Source organism: Heterodontus francisci, chromosome 1 (genome assembly GCF_036365525.1).
Source record: "Heterodontus francisci isolate sHetFra1 chromosome 1, sHetFra1.hap1, whole genome shotgun sequence".
NCBI classification, from domain to species: domain Eukaryota; kingdom Metazoa; phylum Chordata; class Chondrichthyes; order Heterodontiformes; family Heterodontidae; genus Heterodontus; species Heterodontus francisci.
In genome coordinates this window covers 80,260,929-80,284,152 of record NC_090371.1, presented here as the reverse complement: position 1 = coordinate 80,284,152, position 23,224 = coordinate 80,260,929, and the positions used below count along the sequence as shown (strand labels likewise).

The window sequence follows — 23,224 nt, the reverse complement described above, 5'->3', positions numbered from 1 at the left end:
CTTTCAACCTGCAAGTCTTTGGCATGTGGGAGGAAACCGGAGCACCCGGAGGAAACCCACGCAGACACAGGGAGAACTTGCAAACTCCACACAGTCAGTACCCGGAATTGAACCCGGGTCGCTGGAGCTGTGAGGCTGCGGTGCTAACCACTGCGCCACTGTGCCGCCCCACACTGTGTCCTATCCCATCGGCAGAACAGACCCACCTGAGGTGGCAGCACAGTGGTATACAGTCGGGAGGGAGTTGCCTGGGAGTCCTCAACGTTGACTCCGGACCCCATGAAGTCTCATGGCATCAGGGATGTAAAAGCATTGGAAGCAGTGCAGAAAAGGTTTACTGGACTAATAACTGGAATGAGCAGATTGTGTTATGAGGAAGGGTTGGACAGGCTAGGCTTGTATCCGTTGGAGTTTAGAAGAGTAAGAGGCAACTTGATTGAAACATATAAGATCCTGAGGGGTCTTAACAGGGTGGATGTTGTTACGACCAAGTGAGATAGGGGTTTAGGGTTCCCTCTCAGCCTTCACCTGGTCTTACCTAAACAGGGTTTAATTTTAAACACACCGTGCTTTTAGCTCCCCCTTGGTGAATCCTTGTTCACTGCTTTCCAATTATAAGGCAAAGAAACCAGCTCAAACAGGTTTCCTTAGATTTAAAGAAGAAAAGTTGAACTTTATTAAACTTAAACTCTAATTCGTATACGTGACATGCCCAGACTTGTATGCAGATGCAATACATACGTGCAGATGGAGATAGAAAAGAGCAGAAGAAATAAAATGGAAAAGTTTGAGGCAATATCTGAAGATGGATTTGGTTACTGTTCTTAGATCTCGCTGCAGAGTCCTTGATTGTAGGTTGGTCTTGCTTTTCGTTGGGGCCCAGTATTCTTCTTAAACTTTGTTTGACGTACGAGACTTTTCTCTCTTGAGGTGCACATGTCTTCAGTGAGTTTGGAGTTCTGTGAGAAAGAGAGGGAGAGCCAGACAGGAGAGGCTGTGGCGAGCCAGCCAGGAGAGGTCTTTACAGTCCAGGAGCAAAACAGTCTCTCTCAGTTTAAACTATTTGGACAATTCAAAAGAACCAAGGTTGCCCAGCAGGTTAGTCATGTGACTAGCTAGTTTGACCATGTCTGTGTTTGTGGATTCTCTTGTCTTAGCCGACCCTGGAATGTCTCTTCTTACACACAATACCTGGTGATCAAAGTCCATTTTAGGATAAGTGAATAAGGGAATAGCCCTTTGTCTGCACAAGCACTGTATGTTAGTATGCAAATTTCTTTTCAGCCCACTATCTGGTGATTTTTTCAACAAGTCCTTTCTTCACTCCAGCAACAGTTCAAAATCAATTGTCATATGACAAAATTAATATGCGCTCATTCTTGGCAGGTGGGGGTCTGCATGACAATGTGGAAAGGATGTTTTCCCTTGTGGGAGAATCTAGAACTGGGGTCACAATTTAAAAATAAGGGGTCGCCGATTTAAGACAGAGATGAGGAGAAATTTTTTCTCTTAGCGGGTCATGAGTTTTTGGAACTCTCTTCCTCAAAAGGCAGTGGAAGCAGAGTCTCTAGATATTTTTAAGACAGAGGTAGTTGTTTTTGTTATTCTTGATAAGCAAGGAGGGTTATCAGGGGTAGGCGGGAATGTGGAGGCGAGGTTACAATCAGATCAGCCATGATCTTATTTACTGGCAGAGCAGGCTCAAGGGGCCAAGTGGCCTACTCATGTTCCTAATTTGTCTATTAGTATGTTGACCCCTTTCCTATCCTGAGTGGTGTGAAACAGGGCTGTGTTCTCGCACCTACCCTGTTTGGGATCTTCTTCTCCCTGCTGCTCTCACATGCATTCAAGTCTTCAGAAGAAGGAATTTTCCTCTACACAAGGTCAGATGGCAGGTTGTGATGGAATACTCTCCACTTGCCTGGAGCTCCAACAACAATCAAGAAGCTTGACACCATCCAGGACAAAGCAGCCTGCTTGAGTGGCACCTCATCCATCACCTTCAACATTCACCCCCTCCACCACCGACACACAGTGGAAGCAGTGTGTACCATCTACAAGATGCACTGCAGCAACTCACCAAGGCTCCTTCGTGAGCACCTTCCCAACCCGCAACCTTTACCACTTAGAAGGACAAGGGCAGCAGATGCAAGGGAACACCACCAGCTATAAGTTTCCCTCCAAGCCACACACCATCCTGACTTGGAACTGTATCCCTGTTCCTTCAGTGCTGCTGGATCAAAGTCCTGGAACTTCCTTCCAAAGAGCATTGTGGATGTACCTACACCACATGGACTGCAACAGTTCAAGAAGGCAGCTCACCACCACCTTCTCAAAGGCAATTAGGGATCGGCAATAAATGCTGGCCTGGCCAGCGATGCCCACATCCTGTGAAAGAATAAAAAAAATTCACAGTTGCTGTAACAGGTATCCTACATATTCCTGAGTAAGCAATCTACTGAATTCAAGGTTAATTGCTCGACAGAGAATACATTCATTCAATGCTGCACAGAGGAAAAGGTGCAAGTTTCAATTTGTTGTGAATTCAGTTTGCTCATGGAAACTGAAGTTGTGCATGCAAGGGAAAGTTGCTGAACAAAGTTTGAACTCCAACAGTTGCTATGTACTTTGTTTGTTTAAACCTTATCAATAATCCTATTTCTTCCAATGGCATGGAAAAGTAAATTTGATATTATAAAGATTTACATAATTAATATCTATCGTTTCTATTGCAAAGTTCAATTACCATGTCACGGAATGCAGTCATTTTCATTAAAATTGCAGTTCTTTCTGTAATAGATGGTGATTTTAAAAAAGCAATATATTGCCTAATCTGATCTTTTCACTTCTATGCCCAAGTTACTTTGATCCGAAGCCAATGTCAGTAACATCTCCAGTTATAATAGATAACACAGTATTCTGATCCCTAGGTTCTGTTGAGGTCTGTGACCCTCTGTCTAGTTTTCATTTGTAAATGCGTGCTGGTATTTTCTCTGAAGCAGCTTACCAATGTGAGCCACCTGCTTCTCATTAAACTGAAGAGTTTCATGTTAATATCACTGGTTTCCCTTTAATCCTCATCTGTTTTACATTTTGAAGCTTTTGTGCCAATTTCAAACCTATCAATTCAATACTCTATATAAAATAAGCTGTCCCCTTGTGTACATCATTCATAACTATGAACAGATAACAGTACTGGGGAAGGAAATTTTTCCCATATTGCATTTAGTTAAAGCATTAAGCACACCCAGATGAAATATCACCAAGACAAGAGGCAACAGAGAATGTTCTATGCCACTTTAACAATCTGCCTAAATCTGATTCTCAACAGAGTACCCAGAACTATGACACTCATCTGACACTTTAATTTTCCAAATTGTCTACTTTTGTGGCTTTACTAAGTGAGGTTACTGAAATATTTGGACGGATTTTATAGTGAAGACGGCAGTCCCACCTCCGGGACTGGAAACGGGTGCCTGTCATGTCGGCGGCAGGTACAGCCAGCCACAAGCGATACAGCAGCGGCGGGCAATTAAGAGCAATGAGGTGTGGCACCCTACCAACTACATGGTCAGAGTCGGGTCCGAAGGCAGAGAGTCCGGCATCAACTGACGCCTTGGCAGTTGCTGGCACCATTTTTCAAGGGCTGCCAGCCCTGCAGTTAATGATGCAGTCTGTAGGCCTGGGAGAGAAGGAGGTCATAGAGAATATGGAGAGGTGGCTGAGAGAAGACCCCAGGCAGTCCCACGTTTCCTTGATACCGCCCTCCAGGTGCTCCTACAGGCTACCAGGGAGAAGAAGCACATTATATTCTGAAGGACAGGAGGAGGACTGTGGGTGTACCTACCTCACATGGACTGCAGTGGTTCTGTGGAAGAAACTAGAGCAAAATAAATCAAACTTCCCAGCTGAGTACTCGCAAACTACTTTATTAACTTGTGCACAAGGAGAACAAACACAGTAGAGCTCACATTGAGACTCAGTGCGATGTTCTAAAGAATTACAGTCAAACAGTGGCAATTATACTATTCTGCAACCAATAATCTTACAACAATATTTCAATCCTCAATTTGCATTCTAAAGCACCAATAATATTACAATTTAATTCTTGCTCTAAACGAATAAGATACAGTAATTTTCAATCCTTCGTTTACATATCTATCTCACCATTGGCCTTGCAGCTGGTACAGCGCAACAACAGAAAGAGACATCAGGCTTCAACAACACTCTTCTTATCTCATCAGCCAGACATGGCACATTCCTAAGGAGCGGTTTTCGTGAGAAACATATTGACCAAGCAAACTCACACCCCTAGTTCAGGGATGGCTCACCTCAGGTTCCACACTTCCCCCCTTTTGTCCTGGAAGGACAACTGCCAGGTCTCACTCAAGTTCTATATTTGCTAGCCGTTGGGCTTCATCCTCAGTGGGGTCATGATCCAGAAGGAGAGGGAGGAGATGGGTTGTTGGATTGCCACTGGTACCCTGAAGGTTCCGTGACTGGAAGACAGAACGAACGAAACAAGGGAGGAACCGGACAACAATATATAGGATGAGGAGTAAGACAAGACCCAGGATAAGATATTTAAGGATAGTTTTAAAAAGGCTCCCAAACCACCCGCCGACATTGGGAAGCCATCCCCACCAGTCAAAGGGCTTTTCTTGAGCCACCGAGTCAAGAAGACGCACCCGGTCTTGAATGGCATGCACATCTGTCTCAATCCTTTGATTCTCATTGACGTAGAAACAACATGTCTCATTAATAGCGGCACAAACTCCCCCTTGTGCCGCCAATAAAAAGTCAAGAGCCATTCGGTTTTGAAGCACTACCTTAGACAGAGATGTAACTTCCGACTGCAGACCCTGAATAGCATCCACAGTCTTATTCTCAATAAATTCCATGGTAGCGGAGATATTAACAATGGCCTTTTCCAGCTCTAACACCCCTAAGCCCGGGATGTATGCCCGGGCAAATTGGTGGAACCAGGAACTACGGGTAACTAATGGGTTCGGGACCGATCGTTCACGACGCTCCGCAGGTCCTAGGTGGTTATGACGGGAGTGGATGGTAAGGTGCTTAACTCCAAAGGCCTCAGGAAAATATTGCCAATGGTGCAGATACCTGCCCAGTCGACGGGGAGGGTCTTGTACGCCCTATCCCCGCAAAGCCAGAACGAGCCATTGCGAACAAGGGTTGGGTACCAGTACGTAAAATTCTGGCAAAAGTTAAGCCACTTCCAGACAAGAGAAGAGTTCACCTGGACATACCAGTGGATGCGACAGGACCGGCTGAGTCGCAACGCCCTCAGCGCCAGCAAGTCAGGGCACCCGGACTGGTTCTTGTAATTGCAAGGGCTAGACCCCCCAGCATAGTAGCCATTAGAGGTCCATGTGGAGGTGTAATTGTTTAAGGTGAGATTGTATGATCGCTGGCAGTCACACCCCCTCTTACTAGTATATGTGAGATTGGCCTCAGAGCTAGGGGCTTGCGAGAGACATGCCAACTCATTACCCTTACACTCCCAAAAGGAGGCCATAGGGCCAGATTGATTGTGGAACCGGAACCGAGCTTCCCGGTAGTCGTAATCTGCAAGGTAGGCACAGGAACCCAAAGGCAACTCACCCACCCTGGTACTACCTTCTGACACATAACCAGGCCGGTCCCCTAATGGCCACCGGAGTGGGCTGTCGCCTCCAAGTGGGCGCACGGCTAATGAGAGCTCCCGTATTACCTTGAGACCATGTGGAAGCTGAGGGGAGAGCCAGAAAATGCATCTCTGAAGAGGAGGGGCGAGTGGGGAAATGAGTACAAATCCAACATTCAGTCCGATTGCCCTGCGAGGCAACGGCCTGCATCCTTTGGACCGCAGAATTGTCAGTCCATGCCCTTATAAAGGTCACGCAGAATAAGGTCAAGATCACAGTCCACATTCTGACGATGTAGTCAAAATTCCTGCGCCCCCTCCTCCATCCACAGTCAGTGCTCACTTTACGTGTGAGGCATGGATCCACAAAGGTTGCCCCTCGACTTTCACGGCCGTGTGCGTGGTCAGCAGTACTTGGTAAGGGCCTTCCCAACGAGGTTCCAGGCAGTGTTTCCTGCGAAAAGCCTTTACGAGGACCAAATCTTCTGGCTGGTACTGGTGGCATCCTTCTGTAGTAGTCCCCTTCTGTGCCGCAACAACCTGGGAATGCAAACCTTTGAGAGATTTAGTCAACGCTATGCAATAATCCAACATTCCCTCATCCATAGAGTAAATGTCCATTTGCTTAACAGTAAGAGGTGGAGAAACAGGGAGGCGCATGGGACATCCCATAACTATCTCATAAGGTGACAGGGAGGTAATACGGTTGGGATGAGAGCGCATGGTCACGAGGGCCAAAGGTAGAGCCTCAGGCCACTTCAGACCTGTTTCTTCACACAGCTGAGCTAGCTTGTTCTTCAGTATCCCATTCTGTCTCTCCACTGCCCCCGTAGACTGAGGATGGTAAGGGCAGGAGAGGTGGTGTGTACACTGTAATGCCTTCAATAATTCCCGTACCACCTTCCCTGTGAAATGGGGACCATTGTCACTAGACATGATTTCAGGAATTCCAAACCTAGGCACATATTCACGTAACAGCAACTTAGCTACAGTAACAGCATCATTTCTTCTGGTCGGGTATGCTTCTACCCATCGTGAAAACAAACACACAACAACAAGCACATAGTTGTATCCCATACATTTAGGCATTTGTATAAAGTCCATTTGCAAATACACAAAAGGGCCCCATGGCTGTGGGCCCGCTGCTGCAGTCACTGGAGGTACCTTTCCAGGATTATGGCGTTGGCAGAGCAGGCACTGAGCGGCCACCCGCTCTGCCATGGTGGAAAATCCCGGTGCAAACCAGGTCTGCTGCGCCATCCTGATCATCCCCCCTTTGCCCGCACGTAAAGCAAGTACCTGAATAACCGCCCCGATAGACCTGCTCGTTTCTATCGCATCCACCATCCCGACCCCATCGCGGCTGACGCCTACCGGGCCCCGATGAACTAGCATATAAGATCATGCCGGCGCCTTTATCTCCCGGCTTAGACTTCTGGCACTGAAGTTGACGCTCGCAATGCTGAAGCGCACTAACGACTTCAGTCAAATTCTGCTTGCCCTCCCACCCAACACAGGTCAGGGTGAACATTTTTCTAAGGTCAGGCTGCAACCCCTGTACAAGAGCATTGACAAGTGCTGGCATACCAACGTCAGTAGCAATACCGGAACATTTAAGGAAAACCGAGTGAAAGCGTTCAACATAATCCCGCGCACCTTCATCAGGCTTTTGAGTAGTACTGTGGATCTTATGCCAGTCCACAGCATCAGGGAATGACTTACGTAAAGCCTCACAAAGACACGCCCCAGAGTTGGTCCAGACCGTCCGTATCAATGTCCCCTGCAGGCCACTGAGCCTGCTCACGGATCGGCCTCCACCTGTGCGTGCCCAAACACGCGTCTAGAACAACATCCAAATCATCTTTAATAGGACTGTGACATTTCATAAGAATTTCGAATTTCTGAATAAACCTTTCAACACCCTCCTTAGGGTCGGGGGTGGCCTCAACATTAGCCCGCAGTTCTGAGGGCGTCCAGGGACGATAAACATGCACGGGTTCTCCCTGAGGTCCAGGGAAGGCACGGAGGGGCAATTGCCTAACATAAACCCGAGACCTGGTGCCCTGGGAAGGCCCCGTGCTGCCTGAAGTACTGTCAGGGGAGGGCAAGTCCGATGAAGGGGCTGAGGGCAATATGGGGTTTTCCGGGTGGTGATAAGGCGGTGGAGGGTGAGGTTACGCTGCGAGCTCTCCTACATGAGGGACCGGCTGAGGGGGATACAGTGGTGACCAATCCTCTTCCTCCTGATCAGCAGGAGGTTCAGACTTCTTGGGAACCGGCCCCTTTTGTGTTTGCGCGACCAGGATCCTGGCTTTGGGTGCCTGTCTCACTTCCTCAGACCTTCGTGCACTCTCCTGACTCTTCTTTCGCGACTCATCTAAACGCTTCTGCATTTCCCTCTGCCACATAAGATATGCAGACCAACCTATGCCCTTTTTGCCACTTTTCTCCATTTCCCCCAGAACGCATCTCAAACTCTCAATCTGGTCCTTATTAAAGGTACCGTCGGGTGGGAACATCTTCTCCCTACCCTGCGTCCACTTCACCCATCTTGGGACATATTAAATACTTTCAGGCCCATAATGTATGTACATATATGCATTGGGTGTTCCCTTAGGAGGGACCCCAGTCCCCTTCGTTAACGAATTTCCCATAATTACAACAAAAGCTAATTAGACTTTACCTTACCAGCCGACTTCCGAATTACCTACCAATCTCGTCGACCTGGCTCTAACGGGGCCTCTAACCCCGAGGGGGACTCGAAACACCCTCCAAGGGGGCCTCTAACCACCCTCAAACTCCTCCGGATCCGGAGGGGGACTCTAACCCCGAGGGGGACTCTAACCGCCCTCTGAGGGGAACTCTAACCTCCCTCAACCTTTGACGTCAAACCGGGGACTCTAACCCCGAGGGGGACTCGAACCTCCCTCAAACTCTTCTGACTTACCCCGGTAGTGCTACACAGGTGAGCGTGTGCGTTTCCGCGGTCAAAACCTCGTATTGCCGAAATCAGGCAGCCGCGGTCATCGAGCCGTTGACCCGCGAGGCACCACGCTATTCTCCCGTGCTAGCACTCCGGGGGTTTGTCATCTCGATGGGACCTCCAAGAAACTGTGGAAGAAACTAGAGCAAAATAAATCAAACTTCCCAGCTGAGTACTCGCAAACTACTTTATTAACTTGTGCACAAGGAGAACAAACACAGTAGAGCTCACATTGAGACTCAGTGCGATGTTCTAAAGAATTACAGTCAAACAGTGGCAATTATACTATTCTGCAACCAATAATCTTACAACAATATTTCAATCCTTAATTTGCATTCTAAAGCACCAATAATATTACAATTTAATTCTTGCTCTAAACGAATAAAATACAGTAATTTTCAATCCTTCGTTTACATATCTATCTCACCATTGGCCTTGCAGCTGGTACAGCGCAACAACAGAAAGAGACATCAGGCTTCAACAACACTCTTCTTATCTCATCAGCCAGACATGGCACATTCCTAAGGAGCGGTTTTCGTGAGAAACATATTGACCAAGCAAACTCACACCCCTAGTCCAAGGATGGCTCACCTCAGGTTCCACAGTTCAAGAAGGCAGCTCACCACCACCTTCTCAAGAGCAATTAGGGATGGGCAATAAATGCTGGCCTAGCCACAGATGCCCACATCCCATGAATGAATGAATTAAAAAAAAAGACCTGGCAGCCTAACCAAACAGGCCTGGCTTCAGAGAGCGGTGGAAGTCAGCAGCCATGGGGTAGCACTAAGGACACAAGAGGCTCAATGTCATCATCCGGGCGGCAAAAGTGAGTACCTCTTAATGCCTTCACCTCTTGGGCCTTGCATCTGGTGAAGCAGGAGGGTGCTTTGGGAGGAGAGGGAGTGTACAAACAGACGTGGGCAAAGGGTGTGGAATGCATGCAAACTGACTGTGGCATGGCGAAGTGACTCTGAAAGGAGACCACGTCATTGCAGACCCTCGTGAGGTCTCTGGAAAGGGGCCACATGCAGGAGGCATCTGTGTGCCCCCATTAGTGGTAGCTGGACTACCACCAGAATATGTCTTGGGACTGTTCTCACTGGAGGACAGCTTCCATCCCTCTGTCTGCAGGAGAAGATTGCTCACAGTCAGAGAGAGCGGGTCAATACTGGCAGTGGACTGCCCATTCTCCACGTCCTGAGCCTGATGGAGGAGGAGACTACGGAGCAGGCTGGACCTCAGGACAGCCGGAGAGTTGTGGATGGAGAGGCAGGGGAACCTTCCCAAGACAGTGAGCAAGATTGTCATGAGACACAAGGGAACATCTTCAGCTATGGAGCCATGCTGCTTATCAGGCATCCAGTGCCTACAGGGGTCTCCACTGTAGGGGTGTGTCATATGTCGGGAGAGGAGTTCCTTGACCTTACATGTCTCTGTTCTCTCATGATGGTCACGCGGTGCCTACTCAAACAGCCTCGGAGACTGGGGGAGAGCCTGCCACCTCTGAGGGGGAGGTCGGTGCCTCAGAGGGTCCAGCGTCATCTCATACCCCTGCACCCTCCACCAGTTTAGATACTCACACGTCAGTTAGATCTGGGCACACAACCTGGTGAGCACAGCACAAATGCACCCAAGCAGCTGGCAGAGGCTGTGACAGCCCAGGCCTCTCAGAGGATTGTGGGAAGCTAGGTCCATGCTGAGCCCAAGGCTCAGGTGAGAGGGAGGAGGGAGGCCAGAGAAGTTCTGGCACTTGGGACATGCCTCTGATGTCAGCAGCATCATGGGAAATGCTGCAGCTGCAGTGAGAAGTCAGGCAACATTTGGCCGAGATGCCGAAGGCAATGTGCACCCAGGTGCGGATGATGAAGGAGTCCATCTAGGCCTTGAGTGGCATCCTCTATTCAGAGATTGGTGGATCTTATGGAGAGCCACATCCAGCAGAGCATTCAGTGTCTGCAGGACATTCATGCAGACCTCCATACCCTCATCCTGACCATGGGCGCAAGGCAGCAGTAGCAAGGGGAGAGGGGACAGAATACCTTGAGTCACCAGCAGGTCCTCAACACTCCCAGGGAGGCAGAAGCTTGCTTTGTTAAGGAGGAGTATCAATTGTCTCCAAAGCTGGGGGCTCCTCAGCAGGCAGCTTCCCCTCTGCCCCTCTGGAAGTGACCAAGATCCTCCTTCATCCCTGCTGACAGAAGGTGGTACTGCTTTTATGCAGAAGGCTCTGAGCATGCTAAGGCCCTCCAGGCATCAGGCATCTGGAGGATGACCCCCAAGGTCGTCCCTAGCCAAGGGACAGCCTGATCAGCAGATTAATTCCAGTTCAGCTGACTGCACAGGGGAAGCACCTCGTCGGAGTCCACGCAAGAGAATAAAGAAGAACACATACAATCATGGGTGATTATGTGCTGTAGATGCAAAGAGTAGGGTCTGCTGTAAAGTTGAATAAATCATTTCTCTAAAGCATAGATGACATCCCTCCTCTTCTGTCAGGCCTGTGACCCTTCATTGCAACCCAGCCTCTTTGAAGAAGCTAGAGGCGAAACATCATGCTGCGAGGGCTCAACTCTGGAGCCTGGAGCTGTGCGAATATTCAATGAGCAAGTGCATCCTTAAGGAAGGAGGGCGACAACATGGCTGCAAGAAGGTACGTCTTTATTGGTCAAGCTACAACTGGCAGTAAGGATCAAAGGAAATGTAAATGTATAAGGGCATCCCGAACCTCCCTACTTGCATCTCATGGCATCTTTCCTGTTGTCCCTGGGGTCCTTCATCTGGTCTGGCTTGTCCATCTTCCCCCTCCACATCCTTATCATCCAAGGAGGCAGTACATTCCTCGCTAACCTCGTTACTCATTGACTCCCCCCTCCCCCCCGCAGTGCCAGGTTGTGCAGTGCACAGCAGACCACCATGATACATGAGACCCTTGCTGGGGCATTCTGACGGATGCCACCGGACCGATCTAGGCACCTGAATTTCTTCTTCAGCCTGCTCTACAGTTGCTCACATTATACCATGGCAAGTGTTGTACCTCTCCTCCATATCTGTGCATGGGTTTCTCACAGGTGTCAGTAGCCATATCCTCATTGGGTATCCCTTGTCTCCAAAGATACAGCCCTGAAGGTGAGAGGGAGGAGGGAGGCCAGGGAAGTTCTGGCACCTGGAACTGCCTCAAAATGTTAGCATCGTGACAACTTCCCGGGAGGCATGCACAGACCTGCAGGATCCGGTTATAGCATCACAGACCAGTTGTACATTGAGGGAGTGGAAGCCTTTCCTGTAAATGAAGGTTGCTGGCTGGTGTTCAGGAGTCTTGATGGCCACATGAGTGCAATCAATGACAAACTGCACCTGAGGGAATCCAGCGATGGCCCGGTATGCAGTGGCCCTCTCAGCCTAAGGGCTGGGAACTGTGAAGAAGTGCACATAGTCGCCTGCCCTCCTGAAAGGTGCCTCCTTGATGCATCGATGGGTCACTGACTGTGACATCCCTCACATGTCCCCAGTGGATTGCTGGAATGATCCAGAGTTCAGCTCCATGGTGACCTTCAGCACCACTGGCATTGGATTTCCACCAGGTTCCCTGGGGCACAGCTCATCTTGCATCATAGTGCAGAGGTCAGTGACTGCCTTCTTGGAGAAGCAGAGTCTTTTTTGGCACTGCCTCTCAGACATCTGGAGGGTAGCTTCTTCTGCATGGGAAAGCCAGCTTTCTCTCTCCCCTCTGCGCACTTCTCCACTGTCTGGAGTCCATTGCTGACCCTCTTGTTGCCTCACAGTTTGTTCGTCGTGCTGCTGCAGTTGGCTGGCCCTCCCTCCCGTTCCACTGCATGTTGTCTTCAATGGGGTCCCTGAAGGCTGGATGAATGAGGGACATGATAGGTGGCCTCTCTCTAAATGCTAGTCCTTCACTGCAAGTGTCTCCCCTCCTTCCCCCCACTTGTGAGCTCTGCCAAGGTGGCTCACACCCACTGCCCCCCGGCAATGCTGCCCCCCGCTGCAGTTCAGACACCCTTCCCCTCACTCTTCATGCAATGCGTGATGTCCTCCCTTCACCAACCTGCTTGACAGCGAATGGTTGCCTTCTCGATGGCTTCCCCTGGCAGCCAGGCATGATCTCCCGCCTCGATGTTGCCTCCTTGAAGGAGGTGAGCTTCTGAAGCCCCGTGAAACCCATGCCCCATTTAGAAAATTCAGATCCGACCATGAAATTGCTTTCCATTGGCCTCTTAACTATCTTAATTACTTGCCCATCGCGTCGCCTTTGGTTCTCCACTCTATCTTTACCACAATGGGCAAAATCAGGACGGGACATTACGAAGTCAGACTTCCTATCCCAACCCGATTTTCTGTCTCCCCTCTGCAGCCACTGTTCCCATTGCAATTGTGCCACATTTCATGACAATTTGTGCTTTGAACCCACGTCTATTTGGAAATGGGATCGCGATAGTCAAAATTATTTTGTGATCACAACAATAAGAGCGAAGAGACTGTTCTCCAGTTGCAGGGTTGATTTCAAACTTAGCCTGCAGTAATGGAAATGGAACACTTTGTGACTCCACACATGAAGCAATTTTCCATTTAAGTGTTACAGTTAGTGAAACTATTAACTGAGAATATTAAGCAATATTTCAAATTATTTCACTTTCATTTGGCAAGTTATAGTTTTAATCAACATAATCATAGCCACAATGCCTGATTAATAATTACTTTCTGATATAGGAAAAAAATTAATTTCAACATTCCCAGAGCAGGAACCGTGCACAAAATGACGTCCTTGTAATATATTGCACATGTTTTGCTGGTTACCACTTATGTATTGCAAGCTATGGTGTTTGAGCGATCAGGGTTTGATTGTATCAGTCTGTCCACTTATCTGTGTTCACTGTGTTTGATTGCTTAAGCCTCCAGGTAGGGCTGCAGACTGAAAGTGAAACTAAGAGATTGGTGGCAGCTTTTACAGAACACACAGTTTGTATCTTCTACAGAAAACACACTGCTCTGATTGTACTGAAATCCTGTAAGAACTTTTAAGTTAATGTGCTGTAAATAAACCAGGTGGTTATTTAACACAAATGTGATATCTGCATTGCTCTGAGTTAAATCAGATAGTACAAACTAAACCCAGTAACCTGGTGTAAACATAAAAACATGGCGATGAAGATGATTCAACAAACTCTAATGTTACCAGTTCCAGAACCTTTTCGTCCGACACCAGGAAATTCTCTTTGTGTTGGGGCGATGGATTCCGGGGTTCAAGACCTACTTGCTTGCTATGGGGTTGGACAGCCCAGATATAGCAGCAAACCATAAGAAAGCAATACTCATACATTGTTCAGGAGCAGAAGGACAGCAAGTCTTCAAGCAGCTCACAGAAGATAGGTTTATGTTTGATGCAGCAGTGAATGCTCTCGAAAAGTACTTCGAGCCAAAGAAAAGCGTGATGATAGAGCGATACGCATTCCGCCAGAGATCCCGGGGACATGGTGAGTCCATTAAACAATATGTGACAGCATTGCAGCAATTGGCGTCTACATGTAAATTTGGCACACTAACCAACAAACTCATTCGTGACCAATTAATTGAAAAGACCTCAATTCCACAAATTAGGGAATGTCTTCTCATGGAGGATGATGAACTAACCTTGGAAAAAGCCATAACCCTAGCAGTCCAGATCGAATCTGCCGTGTTAGATTCAAAGAGGTTACACGCACATGTACCCGTAGGCTCAGGGATACAGACACAGCTCACCCAAACAGCTTCAGTGTAAGGGTTAAGGCCAAGAAGACCTCAGCAACCTCATCAAAATGTGCCCCATCATGGTCAGTTATCTTCAAACCTGTGCCCAAATTGTGGAACTGCTGATCAAGTCACAATACCATATCCAGCTCGAGGGGAAAAGTGTAGCTCATGTTCAAAGTGGAACCATTTTGCAAAGATGTGCAGGTCATCAAAGGAAAAGATTTCATCACTTCGACATGTAGGGGAGTGTCTTCCTGAGAGTGAGGTACAATATGTATATTCCATCGCAAAAAGTAAAGCACCAGGTCACATTAAGGAGTGCTCAGTCGTGATTGCAGGCATCTCAGTGTCACTTCTTATCAATGTTGGCGCAAAAGTATCTATTTTAAGTGACAAACTCTACCATCGGTATTTTTTTCACAATTCTCTCTCACTTCTGCAACAGATACTCTTCAAGCTTATGACAACACTATCATTCCAATATCGGGGATGATCACAGTTCCGGTAGGCTACGAAAAAGTCACCCTAGATAGGTTCACTCTCTATGTAGCTAAAGGCCGAAACCTTATGGGGGTAAACCCTTTCAATAGGCCCCTAGGCATCAACATTTTTAGCTTGTTGTTCACAATCTCCATAGCAAATAGCCGGAAATTGCCGCAACAAGTTTCACTACAACCACTTCAGTCATTGACATTCTGGATAAGTTATTTACAAAATGGTGTTTGTCGAAGACAATGGACCGCAGTTTGTTTCAAGTTAATTCACGGAATTCCCAGCCAGTTACAAAATCCATCACCATCTTACGTCACACTACAACCTGCAAACTTGGTGGTTTGAATGATTCAACAGGCTGATAAAGGAAAGTCTGAAAGCTAGTATGTCGGAGGGGGAACATTCGAACAGTCCGTTCACATCCTACTCTGCATATATCAATCCACCCCACACTCTCTGACCGGAAAGACACCAGCCGAACTTTTAATAGGTCGTAACTTTCGCATGCCACTGACCATTCTTAAACCACCACTACCAGTTAACAAGGAAGTCAGAGCGAACGCAGATGAAATGGCAAAGCAACAAGATAAAGCAAAGGCATACTTTGACAAACATACAGGCGCAAGGGAACCACAATTTAAAGGTGGACATTGGATTCAAATCAAATGACCAAACTGTGACCACAAACTTGCTTCATCAGTATCTGATCCAAAGCTAGTTAAACATTTGCTCGGTACAAATGCTTATCTGTTGGCTGACAACAGCAAGTGGAATACGAAATGTTTGATAGGGAGCAGACCAGGATATTTTGAGGATAGTGGTTATGAGGATATATTTCCTTTTCCTATAAGTGATATTGATAATCCACCTCATCAAGCTGATTAAACAGATCCACAGCCTCAAATTCATAGATCTAATCGAAGACCAAAGAGATCTTAAATAAAAACAAGAAATGCTGGAAATACTCAGCAGGTCTGGCAGCATCTGTGGAAAGAGAAGCAGAGTTAATGTCTCAGGTCAGTGACCCTTCTTCAGAACTGGCAAATATTAGAAATGTAAAAGGTTATAAGCAAGTAAAGCGGGGGTGGGGCAAGAGATAACAAAGGAGAAGGTGTCGATAGGACAAGGTCACAGAATAGCTGACCAGAAGGTCATGGAGCAAAGGTAAACAATATGTTAATAGTGTGTTGAAAGACAAAGCATTAGTACAGATGGGGTGTTAATGGACTGAAAATTGAACAGCCGCAAGTACAAACATGAAAAAAACAGTGGATAGGCAAACTAAGATGAAATAAAATAAAATAAACACAAAAAAAATTTTTAAAAAGGAAAAAGAAAAAAACTAACTAAAAATAAAAGTAAAATGGGGGGCCCGTCATGCTCTGACATTATTGTACTAAATGTTCAGTCCGGCAGGCTGTAGTGTGCCTAATCGGTTTTACATTTCCAATATTTGCCAGTTCTGAAGAAGGGTCACTGACCTGAAACGTTAACTCTGTTTCTCTCTCCACAGATGCTGCCAGACCTGCTGAGTATTTCCAGCATTTCTTGTTTTTATTTCAGATTTCCAGCATCCGCAGTATTTTGCATTTATTTTATTGTTTAATTCACTGCCACTTCTCTTCCAGAAATGCCTACCTTGAAGAAGTTCTGCTCTTCTCTCTGATGGGATTTTCGTTTGTCTCTTTTACCTTGTTCACCTTCATTGCTTTCTCTTGCCCTCCTGGTGTTTGATAAAGTGTCTACCAAAACTTGTTTTCACAGCCACGTCTCCTTCCTCAGTGACTGGCTCCGGCTCAGACTTATTCCACGTGGATTCCAACTGCAGTTTCACCCATCATGTTTTGAATCCACCCAGGATTATAGGTATCTCCGAGAAATACAACGTTCCTTGGACTGCTACTCTCGCCGCATCCAGAGATCCACACTCAGTGCTACGCACTGCCACATGCACATAATGAAATTTTCTCTCCAGCAGCACCGCCTCACCTTATCTCAAAGCTGTTCTACTCCGCAGTTTCATTTCACCTTCGTCTCATCCGACGCATTAAAAAAAAACATTTTTTCTTCCTTTTAGGTGTCAAGGAACGCAACTCCAGCAGCTGATGGGGCCGAATGCCCCTCCAGATCCTTCTTCCCCTTCACTTCCCTCTGACCCCACCCCTTCTGATCTGACCCCTTGCCGTGTATTCACTATACCCTCTGACCGCCCCCTGTCTGACACTGAACATTCTGTACTCAGCAAAGGTCTCAGTTTTATCCCCTTACGCCTCCATCTCAATGAATTTCTTTTTTGGTTCACGTTGAGCACTTCTTCCGTTGCCTCCGGGCTCACTTCTTTGACCAGGAGTCCTTCCCCCGATCAGTAGACCCATTCATCCGCCTCCAGCATTCTCCCTCTACCTAGACCCCTCTCCCTGGCCTCTTACCCGCTCTTTATCTTTTCATTGAAAACTGTCGGTGAGACATTGGTCATCTCAATTTCTCTGCCCCCCTCACTCACTCTAACCTGTCCCCCTCTGAACTTGAGGCACTCTGTTCTCTCAAGTCTAACCCTGACATGGTCATCAGACCGGCAGACAAGAGCGGTGCTGTTGTTGTATGGCGTACCGACCTCTACCTTGCAGAGGCTCAGCGCCAACTCTCAGACACTTCCTCCTACCTCCCTCTGGACCATGACCCCACCACCGAACATCAAGCTACTGTCCACAGGACTGTCACTGACCTCAGCTCCTCTGGAGATCTTCCCTCTACAGCTTCCAACCTCATAGCCCCACTGGCCCTCTTCACTATGGACGTCCAATCTCTCTACACCTCCATCCCCCACCAGGGTGGTTTGAGGGGTCTCCGCTTCTTCCTTGAACAGACGCCCAACCAGTCCCCATCCACCACCACCCTCCTCCGCCTGGCTGAACTTGTTCTCACATTGAACAACTTCTCCTTCAACTCCACTCATTTCCTTCAAGTAAAAGGTGTTACTATGGGCACCCACATGGGTCCAAGTTATGCCTGTCTTTTTGTGGAATATGTCGAACATTCCTTGTTCCAGTCCTAATCAGGCCCCCTCCCCCAACTCTTTTTCTGGTACATTGATGACTGTATCGGTGCCGTTTTCTGCTCCCCCCCCGAACTGGAAAACTTCATCAACTTTGCTTCTAATTTCCACCCTTCTCTCACCTTTACATGGTCCATCTCCGACACTTCCCTTCCCTTCCTCAACTTCTCTATCTCCATCTCTGGGAATAGGCTGTCTACTAATATCCATTATAAGCCCACTGACTCCCACAGCTATCTCAACTACACTTCTTCACATCCTGCCTCCTGTAAGTACTCCATTCCATTCTCCCAGTTTCTCCATCTCCGACGCATCAGCTCTGATGATGCTACCTTCCATGACGGTGCTTCTGGTATGACCTCCTTTTTCCTCAACCAAGGATTCCCCCCCACTGTGGTTGACAGGGCCCTCAACCGTGTCCGGCCCATTTCCCGCACCTCTACCCTCACCCCTTCCCCTCCCTCCCAGAACCGCGACAGGGTTCCCATTGTTCTCACTTTCCACCCCATCCGCCTCCATATCCAAAGGATCATCCTCCGCCATTTCCGCCACCTCCAGCGTGATGCCACTACCAAACACATCTCCCCCTCCCTTCCCCTGTCAGCATTCCGAAGGGATCATTCCCTCTGTGACACCCTGGTCCACTCCTCCATTACCCCCACCACCTCGTCCCCTTCCCATGGCACCTTCCCCTGCAATCACAGGAGGTGTAATACTTGCCCATTTACCTCCTCTCTCCTCACTATCCCAGGCCCCAAGCACTCCTTTCAGGTGAAGCAGCAATTTACTTGTACTTCTTTCAATGTAGTATACTGTATTCACTGCTCACAATGTGGTCTCCTCTACATTGGAGAGACCAAACGCAGACTGGGTGACCACTTTGCGGAACACCTCCGCTTGGTCCACAAGCACGACCCCGAGCTTCCGGTTGCTTGCCATTTCAACACTCCCTCCTGCTCTCATGCTCACATCTCTGTCCTGGGATTGCTGCAGTGTTCCAGTAAACATCAACGCAAGCTCGAGGAACAGCATCTCACTTACCGATTAGGCACACTACAGCCTGCCGGACTGAACATTTAGTTCAATAATTTCAGAGCATGACGGGCCCCCCATTTTACTATTATTTTTAGTTAGTTTTTTCTTTTTTCTTTTTTTAATTTTTTTTTGTGTTTATTTTATTTCATCTTAGTTTGCCTATCCACTGTTTTTTTCATGTTTGTACTTGCGGCTGTTCAATTTTCAGTCCATTAACACCCCATCTGTACTCATGCTTTGTCTTTCAACACACCATTAACATATTGTTTGCCTTTGCTCCATGACCTTCTGGTCAGCTATTCTGTGACCTTGTCCTAACTACACCTTCTCCTTTGTTATCTCTTGCCCCACCCCCACTTTACTTGCTTATAACCTTTTACATTTCTAATACTTGCCAGTTCTGAAGAAGGGCCACTGACCTGAAACATTAACTCTGCTTCTCTCTCCACAGATGCTGCCAGACCTGCTGAGTATTTCCAGCATTTCTTGTTTTTATTTCAGATTTCCAGCATCTGCAGTATTTTGCTTTTATTACCAAAAAGATCTTCCCATCTCAAAGACTATTTCTGTACTTAGAGAAAACAGGCAAGTTGAACACTAAGAAATAACTTGATGTATCTATGTTTGTTGTTTCGAATACTTTAATTTAAAAATAAGGTCTTTCGTCAAAAGGGGAGAAAATGTAGTGTTTGATCGATCATGGTTTGATTGTAGCAGTCTGCTCGCTTTTCTGTGTTCACTGTGTTTCATTGCTTAAGCCTCCAGGTAGGGCTGCAGAGTGAAAGTGAAACTAAGAGACTGCTAGAAGCTTCTACAGAACACACAGCTTGTATCTTCCACAGAAAACACACTGCTCTGATTGTACTGAAATCCTATAAGAACTTTTATGTTAATGTGTTGAAAATAAACCAGTTGGTTATTTAACACGAGCATTGCTCTGAGTTAAATCAGATATTACAAACTAAACCCAATAACACGGCATAAGCATAACACAAGCTTTCATGCTAAGAGGCAGAATTTTGAAATGCTGCTTCTGTTTAAAATTTGTCATGCTACAGTCATGGATTTTTTTACAGAATTGGTAGGAAAATGAAAATTACAGCCATCGAATAAGATAAAGAGATAACTTTAGAACATAGAACATAGAACAGTACAGCACAGTACAGGTCCTTCGGCCCACGATGTTGTGCCGAGCCTTTAACCTACTCTAATATCAAACTACCTACCTGCCCTTCATTCTACTATCATCCATGTACCTATCCAAGAGTCGCTTAAATGTCCCTAATGTATCTGCTTCTACTACCACCGCTGGCAGCGCATTCCACGCACCCACCACTCTCTGTGTAATCAATAGAAATAAGGCTCGGGAGAGATGTTAAACAGGCTGTCACCTGTTTTACCCCATCACACAAATTCAAATTCGCCCAAAGGGTGTGTAAACAAATTGTAGTGTTTCCTGTTCTACAGAGTAACAAATCATAAGGTTATGAACAAGTGAACTTAGGCATTTCACACTGTAATTTCTTGAATTCATATGCTTATAATTTGTAATAAAAATTATGCCCCATCTCTGCCCTGACCTGTTTCTGACACACACCACCCCCCACGCCCACCACTGCATCACACCACGACCACCCCCGACCATCCGGCTGCAGGAAACTAGCCCAGTTCTGGGCCTTATTAATATATCACCAGTCTGCTTTCCACGTGCAGCCAATGGAAAGTGGGTGGGTTGTGGCTGCTGGTCTCAGGTAAATTGTGCAACAAACTGCATGGTGGTGAGTGTGGGGAATAGAGTACACGAGAATGGCACAAGGAGTGAGGGTTGGGTGCAGGGGACGCTCATGAGGCCTGAAGCAGAAGTTCTGCTTCTCCTGCCTTCTCAAAAGAAAGTAAACAACTTATTGTTTCCCAGCTTCATCTTGCTGGCACATTCCAATTCTTTATCCCTGGCAGGAAAGCTGCAGCAAGTACAATGTTCAGATCTGAGTTAAACACCATTTCAGGACCTGATGATGTCATTGGACTCTGACCTGCATATTTTATGAAAGTTTCTACTGACCGTCCAGAAGCCTAAGTAAAACTCATGATCAGCAGGATCCAATGTTCTGGCAGATAAATAGCCTGGAGCATTTTCAGTGCCCACCCTGGATTCTATCACAAACCTCCCCACACCCCACTACCATTGTCTTTTAAATATGATAAAGTCATAGAGACTAACAGGGCAAGATCTTACCACAGGCTTTGGGACCCTGATGTCAGGATCAAATGGGGTTCCGGAGCCCACACTGCTGGGAGCTAGAATGGGGGACATATTTTTCCGGAGGCGGCCTCCTAATTGGCCACTTCCGCACTCGCTGTCCAATTAAGGACAGTGAGTGGGCCTCCAGTGCTGCCAGCCCAATCAGAGGGCTGGCAGCACGAGAGCCTCAGCAGCCCCACTCAGAGAGGTGGGTGCTGCTGAGGCAGGAAGGAGACCAGTAGGGCGCATCATCATGGAGGAGCCCTCGGAAAGGTGAAAATAATTACATTTTTTTAGAGGGACAAGCAGGCACTGGGGCTGCAGGTGTGGCCTTCGCTGATGGTGGCCCGCTCTTTTGGGGATGGAGTCATCAGCTCCGATGGCTCCCGACTGCCACAGGGAGGCTGCCTCCACAGAGCTGGTGGTCTCTGCATGTGGCAGGGTGGGTGGGGGGAGGGGGGGCAGTTCACTGATGGTAAAATGCTGTCAAGCACGAAATATGGCCCCTAATTGGTGCCTTAAATATGCAGATTGGCTACCTGCTGCAAAGCAATCCGCCTGCAGACCCATCCCAAGGAAACTTCCCCAGTGGTGGGAATGCACGTGGAGCCCTTCCATGAGGCTCCCTCACTATTTTCTCAACCCAACCCCTCAACCGCCCCACCTGCCACCCTGGGGCTGGGAAAATTCTGCCCATAGAGTCTAAAAGTCACTTATAAATGAAGTGGTAAATAAACTGTAGCAGAACTCTTAATTCAAGATTTTTTTCACGACCTACAATTAAATAGAATACTTGATTAAAGAAATAAAATAAAATTTTGAAATTCAAATCATTATATTCTCTAAATTAAACTCTGATAAAAAAAAATGAACTGAGAGGAAGGGGGTAAAGATTTTGTTTCTTTCCAATGGTAACTTTCTGAAAGTACAAAGTCATGTTTATGGACTTGGAGGTGCTGATGCATGTGTTGAGACAAAGCCCAACTGTATCATACGTTTGTTGCTATTCTTGGAAGTCCTGGCTCTCCTCAACGATTTCATCAGTCACTTATTTGATATGTCTTTGGGGATCAAATTGCTTGATACTGCAGATGATTCCTATGCTAGCGCGACTAGAGCTGGAGGTAGAAAAGATGAGGAAGGAGGTGATGTTGACTGCCATTGACAATACCACCTATATGGTGGAGATTAGCTGGAGGTCTGTTGCAGAGGACAGATGCCTTCCTGCTGTACTGAATGTCTCCTAGGTCTCTGTCAAGTAATTGTGCCAGAGCCAAAAGAAGCATTTGGTGACATAATAGTATGTAGGGGCAGGCCTTTTACAATGTCAGCAGATTTCCTTTGATCTTTGATATGCTTTCTTTGATCATTTTCACTTTCAGCATGAAATACTGTGCTGAGGCAATCCTTGTATCCGGAGCTAAAACGACCATGTAAAAAATGATAAAGTATCTTTAAGATCCCCCTTTCCAGCAGGCAATAATATCTATAATGTCCTTAATGGCCCTTTAAATAGGTGAACATACCTTTGGATAGCAATTGTACCTAAAGCACAGAAAATTGAGAGCTTATTCACAATGCTACCTTTAGCATAGAATTTGAATGGCACTTGAGAGTTTCACATGCATCATGACCGATCTGCACCTCCACTTCATTTACCCACATTTTAATCTGGGACATAGGAAAATAGGAAATAGGAGCAGGACCAGGCCATTTGGCCCATCGAGCCTGCTCCGCCATTCAAACAGATCATGCTGATCATCTACCTCGGCGCCATTTTTACCCACCATCCCCATATCCCTTGATGTCATTTGTATCCAGAAATCTATTGATTTCTGTCTTGAACATGCTCAATGATTGAGCTTCCACATCCCTCTGGGGTAGCGAATTCCAAAGATTCACCACCCTCTGTGAAGAAATTCCTCCTCATCTCAGTTAAATGGGTTGCTCCTTATTCTGAGACTGTGTCCCATGGTTCTATATTCACCAGACAGAGGAAACATCCTATCCACATCTACCATGTCATGC

The 23,224-nt window shown here is 47.0% G+C and overlaps 1 protein-coding gene across 2 annotated transcripts; it reads right to left on the bottom strand.

Moving 5' to 3' along the window:
- Window positions 1-3,913: 3,913 nt before the first annotated feature.
- On the bottom strand, window positions 3,914-9,020 carry LOC137370225 (uncharacterized). Of its 2 annotated transcripts, none has more exons than XM_068032595.1 (2): window positions 6,944-9,020; window positions 3,914-6,198 (listed from the first exon to the last, which is right to left on the bottom strand). In XM_068032595.1, the coding sequence occupies exons 1-2, from the start codon at window positions 7,227-7,229 to the stop codon at window positions 5,984-5,986; spliced, it is 501 nt and encodes a 166-aa protein (XP_067888696.1). In that variant the 5' UTR covers window positions 7,230-9,020; the 3' UTR covers window positions 3,914-5,983. The 2 variants fall into 2 exon arrangements, with proteins under 2 accessions (XP_067888696.1, XP_067888687.1); XM_068032586.1 differs by having other exon boundaries at window positions 3,914-6,184.
- Between the last annotated feature and the right edge of the window lie 14,204 nt (window positions 9,021-23,224).

Excerpts from the sequence above, each read along its gene's own strand:
- LOC137370225 (XM_068032586.1), bottom strand. The coding sequence starts at position 7,229 with ATGCCAGCACTTGTCAATGCTCTTGTACAGGGGTTGCAGCCTGACCTT. Across the intron at positions 6,185-6,943 it reads CTATCGGGGCGGTTATTCAG|GTTGTTGCGGCACAGAAGGG; the intron begins GTACTTGCTTTA and ends TTGCATTCCCAG.